Below are 9,004 nucleotides of genomic sequence, written 5' to 3'. Positions count from 1 at the left end.
AGTCTACATTTTTTCAATATCTTAATTCCTCTTAAAATCTGACTGAAATCACCAAAGCAAACACTATACAGAACTGCTTGCCATTAATGCACTACCATGCTGTTTTTCTTTTTCTTTTCTTTCTTTCTTTTTTTTTTTCCCCCCTCGAGACAGAGCCTGACTTTGTCTCCCCAGCTAGTACCATGGCATCAGGCTAGCTCACTGCAACCTCAAACCCCTGGGCTCAAGCGATCCTCCTGCCTCAGCCTCTTTAGTAGCTGGGACTACAGGCACACACCACCACACTCGGTTAATTTTTCTATTTTTAGTAGGGAGGGAGTCTGGCTCTTGCTCAGGCTGGTCTCAAACTCCTGACTCCTGCCTCGGCCTCCCAGAGTGCTAGGATTACAGGGGTGAGCCACCACACCCCAGCCTCATGCTGTTTTTCTAATAGGAGTTTGCTCCTGTTGTTCCTCTCTCTGTCCACAAATGTTTACAACTCAGATCAACTGGGAGGTGTACCCTTTCCTTGTATGAATAGAATTTGTGTATTTGCCTTGTTCACTAGACTCATTCCTTGAGAGAAAAAACGATGTTTTATTTATCTTTAGCTCCACAATGCTTAGGAAAGTACACTTAGTATATAAGAAGCTTTCAAAAAAGATCTGATTCTTTGATAAAACTCCATCAATCATAGCCAGAACAACAGTACACAAATCAGATGAAATTAAATCAATGGCACAAGCTAGTTTGTGACAGAGAGGTTCCTCATCCATTTTTTAAAAGCTTTAGTTGGTCATACAAGTAAGAACAAAATAGCACTTGCGTCAGTGAGTACTAAACAAACATAAAAACAAGAGAACAGATGCCCTGCCTACAATTATTTGTTGATAAATTATTTAACAAGGTGAATTATCAATACACAAGAGACTCTGAACTTTCTGCTTCCACTAAGTATTCTCCACGACTTTCTTCTTCAAAACTGTAACCCTCTAAGACTTTCCTTTATCTCCTTGATTCTGCTTATTCCACTCCTACATGGCAAAGAATCTTCTAGAGTAAAGCACTGGCAATATTGGAAGGCTCAGAGTCAAACTTTAAGGAAAAGCAGGATTATTAATATTGATAGTCTAACCCATTAATAGATAACAAAATTATGAACTAGAAAAGACTTATTTAAACAGAAGTGATACAGAATGACACAAAATGTCTCTATATACCAAACATTTAGTATAGGACCTATACTAAATGGGACTACTAAATAGGACCTATCTATCCTAACCTCCAAATAAAAAGGTAATTGTTCATATCACATACAATAGTCAAAAAATCATCAAGGTTAAGATAGGATAATAATGCCTAAAATAACATCAAACTGAAAGGTTAAAATAAGAATATTGAGGCAAATTTTTTTTTAAATTCCTATCCCTAAAGAAAGTATCTTAAAAATAGTAGAGTAGTTAGGAAATAACATTCATTGGAAACCAAGCAGGAGGGAGGGGGGAGTAGGGGATGGGTAAATTCACACCTAATGGGTACAATGCACACTATCAGTGAGATGGGCACACTTATAAATTTGACTCAAATGGTACAAAAGCAATTTATGTAACCAAAACGTTTGTAGCCCCATAACATTCTGAAATTAAAAAAAAAAATTTTCAACTACATAAGGAAAAAAAAGTAGACAAAAGCACTATCTAGGAAATTAGATTTATTGAATTCTTTAAGAAAAATAACCAAAAGATGATTTAATATGCAAAGACCTCCAATAACAACCTTTCAAGACCTCAGAAAAATTCAATCATTGAAACATGAAAATATTTAGCAGGATATCAGTAACACATCACTACCAACAATTGATCTCAATCCTGAATCCATCAAAACCCTGCAACCTTTACCTAAAGCAAGGTGTACCTAAGAAGGCATCAACCCTTTAAAGCCCAGAGGCTCCAAAATCAACACAGGGGAAAACAGTGAGCCAGAACTTTGCTATAGCAATACTCAAGCTAATCTTAACCTGCCATGTGGCAACATGGAACCTCCTCCTGCCCCTGCCCCTACTTTAATGGTATCTGAAGGTCTGACATTTGTTTTCTGATCAAAGTTTCCTAGGCCCCTGATCTCTGGCTCTTCTGCTTCTCTGAGTTCACACTTTTCCTTCAATTGCCTAATTGTATTACTGCCTGTAACTCAACAACCTTCACTTGTATTTCTAGTCAAGCCCCACAGGATTTTTGTATCACTGTCGATAGACAAGTCCTCAGTCCTTGTGTACTGCACTCATATAGGCTCTAGGGTTTAATTTTTGTTTAGATTTGAATCTTGCTTACATTTTATTAGCTCTTCTCTCTGATGGTCGAAATAGCCTGAGAAAATACATACAACACAAATTGTTCAACTTTTTATTACAACTAGCTTTGATACACGCTTAATAAAATCTGAAATAAATGACTAAAGCAAACTGCATGTGCCCTCTAAGGATTTCATTCATTGAAGCTAATTTTATCACTAATTAACCATAATCAAGTTGGTAATACTGTACCTGATCAGGGGCTTTCTTAGGGAATTAGAAGTCAGTACTAGTTAACTATGGCCCTTGGACTCAAGTAAAATGCATCCTAATAAGGGAGTTAAAGGCTGATGAAAAACCTCTGGTTCCATATAGAATCTGATCTTCCCTATGGGATAACCAGATGAGCAAACCATGTCTACATAAAATCTGCCATAAAATAAACTAAGATGACTATGTTATAAGAATCTTAGAAGTTTAAGTTAAATTTGTAAGGGAATGAGTAGGGATAGAAATAAAAAATGTTTCCACATTACCATGGTAGATCAGACACAAGTATTCTGGGAAAACCTTGCTCAGCAACTAATTAACTCACTGGAAAAGAATATTTTAACCTATTTTTCTCAAAGAATTCTAATTGGAATTATTTGCTATCCACCTAATTTTATCTTTAACTTAGATTGTCTTTCTTAAAAGAAAAATGGAAGGACTCCATTCTGTGCATCAATAGAAATCATACCTAAAAATTTATTAACTTAGATTATTGTTAAATTCCCAAATATCTCCAAATAATTGAGGACACTACTGAAAAGTTTCTTTGAAGGAAATCCTACCTTTAACACTAAAATTTGGATGGTATCTCCAAATCAGAATCTCCTAAAAATATTCATAATACCATGAGAGTGGCTATGGCAGATAAGCAAGTCTATATAGAATATACAAAAATGACTCTCCCTTTGGAAAATGTTTTTCCTCTCTTAACTGCCTTCTCTTAAACTTGAGAATATCAATTTGAAATATATGGTTCTGCAACCATATAAAAAATAAATTTTAAGCTAAGAGTCTGGCAATTACAATCAAGAAAATTATAATCCTAACTAGGAGATCTTTCCCTTTTATTGCTGACTTTCAAGAAACCATTACTCTTATAATAAGTATTATTTTTGGCACAAAGTAATCACCAACTAAAATCTATAGCTGCATTAAAAAATGAGACAAACTGGTAGGGGGAAAAAGGCTAACATTAACAATAAGAACAGGAAGTAGGAAAACACCAGAGTGATATTATGTCTTTTCCTTTACAATGTCAAATATTTAGTTAGCATATCTTTACACTCCCAAAGCCTTAATTATCCCTAAACATCTTAGAGAAAACTAACTTTGTTAAAAGCATGAAATTAAAGACGAGATTGGTCATAAACATCTCTTAATGATGCTTTTTGTCTTTTATGAGTAATAATGACAAATTTCCAGATTGGTGAGCATAAGGCTGTGTCTACACATGACCTACCTGAATGAAATGCTTCTGATTTTCCCTGCCCCTGCCCCCCAAAAGATTAATGTGTAGACTTCACCAAAGATACAGGAGCTCTCTCATAAACTGGTCTAATTAACAAATCCTAAACCTTACATAAAAATTTTTGTTGCAAATGAGATCAGTCATTATAAAAATAAATTAATGCAATAGAGTCATGAACTCTACTGTAACACAAAACCAAATTTTCCCCTATGTAAGTAATGCTTAAAAAGCTAAATGTAGGAAGATTACACAGGAGTCAAATTTCAACAAAGTTTATCATGGATTTGCAAAATTGAGAGAAAATTAATGTTAAATACCACTAATGTTAAGAGTTTAAAATTAATGAATTCATAATCTATAATAGTATTTCCTAATTTCATATTCTATGATATTATTTAAACTATTTTTACACTTACCCAAATGAAGCAATGTAAACTGGGCTGCCAGTTCCTTTGCATCTTCTAACGTAGTACAGAGTTTGTCTGGCATGAAGTAACTCTGGGATCCATTTGCGACAGCAGGAATAATTATTTTATATACCAAGAGTACTTTTCCATCTTGACTTGTTGTTGAATATAAGTAATATTCTGGTGGTGCCCAATTATTTTTGTTGCAGTAATAATCCAAATGCATTACTGCAGAATTAAAATGATTGGATTTTAAAGAATACATGCTAATTGGAGTAAGCTTTGTTCCAGGGAAAAAAGGGTAAGTGCATCTTTCAACTTCAGGGGGGCTTGGGCTATGCTGACCATTGAGACGAGTGGGAAGAGTTGGTGGCTTCCCTAGAGTTTTTGGGTGGCTCTCTTCTTTGTTAGCAAACACAATCAGGTTTTCGGAATTGGGGCTAATCTGACCATTAAGATGCTGTCTCCAAGTGTTTTCTTTATTTACTGGTTTTGCCAGTGTTACCTCAATACTTGCTCCATCAATGCATTTTCCACTCATAACAGACATAGCAGCCACTGCATCTTCTCGGTTAAAAAAGTGAACAAAAGCATAATCTCTAAGTTTCTTTACTCGTTCCACAGTACCAGGCTTAAATTTATTGAATTCTGCTTTAATTGTTTCCTCTGTAGTTGAGATCATTAAATTTCTTACATAGAGAACTTTAACTCTCTGCATGGTTTCCTCATCAACCTCTTTCTCTGGGTCAGCCCAATCTACCTGAATGGTGTGGCCCCATAGTTGGAATGTTCCTGTAAAAAAGAATTAATTTAAACAATTAAAACAAATAATAAAAGTGTTTTAAGTAAAACTGTTTCTCCAGAGAAACAGAAATCCAAATACACATCAATGTATTTGGTTACTCATTTCTTTCCTATTCACACGAAAGTTTTTACTACAGCAAACCTAACTAGAATTTATGGTGGAACTTAAGAATCAATAGAACAAATACACTTCAAAGACAGACCTTTGTTAGCAGAATTAAGTGTTGCTCTTTTTTATAAAACAATAATACTTCAATTGAAGTGTATACATTCAGTAAATCAGTAAATTATCATAAATATGATATTATAGGAACAATTTCTTGTCTTTTAGAATCATTTGATGTATTTTACTTCTTTACTCGGTTCTTTATTCTTTAACTGGCATTACATATTTTGATAATATTGCTCTACAAAGTACTGTCATTTTTCCATATTTGCAACAAGGTTAATATGGAAAAAATGACCTTTAAAAGAATCAGTTTACCTGGAATTAGTTTCCTCCTTGCCATAGCAGCAGCTCTGTGAGATTCATATTCAACAAATGCAAAACCACGATTTTTGGTCTTATCAGTTGCACTTGGATAAACAATGACATCTACAACTCCTTCTGTAACTTTCTTCATTTCATCCAAAATCTCTTCTTTCTTCTTTTCTTTGGGAATAGCTCCAATAAATAACCTACAATTATCCAAACTTACACACACACCAATAAATTTCCCCGGCCGAATCTCATAATTATTAAGAATTCTGATGGCTAGCTGGGCTTCTTCTTTTGTAGTATACATCACAAAAGCATAACCTCGATTTTCACCACTAAATTCCATCATAAGTCGAAATTCATATATCTTCCCAGCTCTTTCAAATACAGGAACTAACTCATCTTCATACATATCACGAGGTATTTTTCCTACAAAAACTTCACAGCCTCTAGGTGGAGGTGGACCTTCCCAATCTGAAAGACAAAAATAAACAGACACACAAATTCTAATAAGATATTTATATTCACTATTCAATCACCTATCTATTCAATAAATTTGCTATGAGCCTCCTACATGCCATCCACTATTCTAGGTGTTGGGGAATTAACAATGAACGAAATAAAGCTCCTTTCCTCATGAAGCTTATATTCAATACAGAAGGGAGAAAATAAGTGAGTGATAAGTGCTATGAAGAAAAATCAAGCCACATAATGGGTGCTATCTTCAATAGAGTGGTCAGGTAAATTTCTGGGTACATGAAATTTAAGGAGAGACCTGAATGCAATGAGAGAATGAGCCATGAGGATTACCTGGCAGTTGTGGCTGCCATGTTTGGTGATTACCCTTCACTGTCCTCTTCAGGTTCTTCCCCAAAGCTCTTCCCTACAGGGGAACTGGGAGAAGGGTATTCACGAAGAAGAAAAAGCAAGTGCTTTGTATGTTGCAACAACATAGTACGGAAGCCTATATGGCTGAAGTGTACTTGAGGGAAGAGGAAAGTGTTAAGCAATACAGCCATTAAGAAAACTAGAAGCCAGAATTTAAAGTTAACTGGAGGGCACTGAACAAAGGACTGGCTATTGGTAGAAAGGTCAAACATTGTATCTGTTCACCTGTTTGCATCTGGTTTTCTATTAATAGTATAAACACCACTCTTCTACTCACTGCTCTTTCAGATTTCTCCCAAAACGATCTTGTCTTTAATACCTAGAGTATCCTTTTCCCCACTGCTTTAATCTCAACTTCTTTCTCAACCCCAGACCAACCTCTTTCTCAACTGCTTCTTAGACCCAGAGCAGGATTAAAAAATATATAAGAGTAAGACATGAATACCATTTATAATCTACCTCTTTTCCTCTCACAACAGTAAAAATGACTGATGAGGTCTTAAAGCAGTTACAAGGAAAGAGCTGTTGTCTGGGACACTTGTGGGACCATACAAGGGCTGTCCAGAAAGTATCCAGCCATGTAATATGAAAAACCATATTAACAATGGCTGGATACTCTCCAGACAGCCCTCATATACCTAATCTAAATGATTACATTAAAATTTAATTTAAAAGAATATAAACAAATCCATACCTGGAGGAGGACCACCAAATTTCCTTTGCCCATTTTCTTGAACCATGTTATAACCAGTCTTTTCCATCAAAGCAAGTAATGCTGCTTCATTCTGAGTACCAGTTCGAACTTTACTGCATCCATTCATTCCATCTATATTTTCTTCATTCATGGTTGCAATTCCTAAAACAAAGTTTAATAACAGTGTTTATGACATAGAGTACCAGGAATCTAAGAAGGATTTCTTTGGATTGCAAGAAACCAAGGACAGCTGTGGCTGCTATGTTTGGCGATTACCCTTCACTGTCCTCTTCAGGTTCTTCCCCAAAGCTCTTCCCTACAGTGCAAACCGGAAACTTCTTTCAATGTCACTGACCAATTAAGCACTACCTTTAGATGGCCTAAAGTAACAAGTAAGGGAGGCAAAAGAGAAATAGAAAGGAACAAAGAATGGGAAAACAAAAGTAAGTGAAAGTGAGCAAAGAAAAAGGAAAGCAAAAGGAGTAACAAAATAAACTGCCATCAATGAATATATGTTCACTGCCAATCTATATAACCCAAGGTTTAATAATTTTATTATATAGGCCAACTGGATTTTTCTGTGACTTATACTTGTCAGATATACCATAGGCCTAAGGGTAACACTGCTCATGTCAGCAATCCTCAAGAGCTTTACCAGTTATCAGAAACGGAGCAGATGGTTGGAATAATTAAACAGAGCTTCAAATCAGCCACTGATCCTATCTACTGGAAGAAGTTATCAGAGAGAGCAGGAAGCACAACTACTTATAATCTGAACAGAAACAGAAGCTACTGTGATTTTTAACTAGCAGCAACTTAAGACAATGACTTTAATGGGTGAGCAGGAATGAGGGTGGAGGAGATGAGATCTCTGTTGATCACCATATGTAATAACATTTTAATTTTTAAAAATGAAATTAATTAACATGTACTTTAGGTTTTTTTCCCTAAAGATCGATATTGTGATTTATTCTGTTTCTTTATTTTATATCTCACTAATTTACAGTGTTACCATGAATAAAATGCAAAAACTAAAACTCACAGTATGGAGAATGCACTGGGAAAGCTATTTTGGCTTTCAATAGAACCTTCCTAATCATAAATGGAAAACAAGTAAGTCATTGTGGTATAGCGTTTTAAGAAGTATGAAATTTTGTGCACCTCAATTTCAGACTTCCTAGTTGTAGAACCTTGGCAACTTACTCATTTCTTCACACCTTAGTCTCTTCATTTGAAAATGGAAGTACCAGTACAAGTTATCACAAGGTTGCTGTTAAGATTAAATGAAACAATGTTATGTAAAAAAGGCCTGTTGAAATTCCACAAGGATCAAACATATGATAAATACTAGAAAGCAGTGCATCCTGATTTTTAATGTACCCTTACTGACACAGGCAGCAGGTTTTTTTTCAGAAACATCTTTCATTTTTCTCAAAGGTGAAGGTGTGGGTGTGATGTGGTACATACATTCCTAGGAATGAATACCAGCGTCTCTACAGTGGATTCTGCCCTAATCCCTAAAGGTGGGAGAGGAGAGATGTCACCAAAAAAAAAGCAAGTTATTCTCACTAATACTTAGTTTAGCATAAGCACAGTGGCTCTAGAGCCAGATTGCCTGGATTCAAATCCTTTCTAGTAAGTTAATTACTAGCTATAATTTTGAGTAAATTACTTAGCTCTTCTGTATCTCGATGTCCTCATCTGCAATATGCAGATAATAATGAAAATAATGCCTATCTCATGGAGTTTTTATGAATAATAAATCAGTTAACTGGTATTTTAAAAAACCCTCTAGGGTTCGTTTTTTGGTTCTAAATAATAAAAAAATTATCCACAAATACTAATTTTCTATGCATATATTGGAACCTTTCAAATCATTAAATTACAATCCAGGTATACAATTTATCTCTAGAGTAACTGGCTTCAAAACAAAACTGTGACACCA

At 35.1% G+C, this 9,004-nt stretch overlaps 1 protein-coding gene across 2 annotated transcripts in view; it reads right to left on the bottom strand.

Annotated features, from left to right (window-relative positions):
• The window catches only part of RBM46 (RNA binding motif protein 46), a 38,960-nt gene that overhangs the window by 25,744 nt on the left and 4,212 nt on the right, over positions 1-9,004 (bottom strand). For both annotated transcript variants that reach the window (XM_012645237.1, XM_012645238.1), the window contains exons 2-4: positions 7,060-7,221; positions 5,484-5,951; positions 4,205-4,987 (exon numbers count right to left, since the gene is read on the bottom strand). In XM_012645237.1, coding sequence (XP_012500691.1) covers positions 4,205-4,987; positions 5,484-5,951; positions 7,060-7,210 — 1,402 coding nt within the window. In that variant the 5' untranslated portion in view covers positions 7,211-7,221. The remainder of the gene's footprint in view (positions 1-4,204; positions 4,988-5,483; positions 5,952-7,059; positions 7,222-9,004) is intronic.

Source organism: Propithecus coquereli, unplaced genomic scaffold, assembly GCF_000956105.1.
Source record: "Propithecus coquereli isolate 6110/MARCELLA unplaced genomic scaffold, Pcoq_1.0 Scaffold228, whole genome shotgun sequence".
Lineage (NCBI taxonomy): Eukaryota > Metazoa > Chordata > Mammalia > Primates > Indriidae > Propithecus > Propithecus coquereli.
Note: the sequence above shows the minus strand (reverse complement) of the source record. Positions and strands in the feature narration are given on the sequence as shown.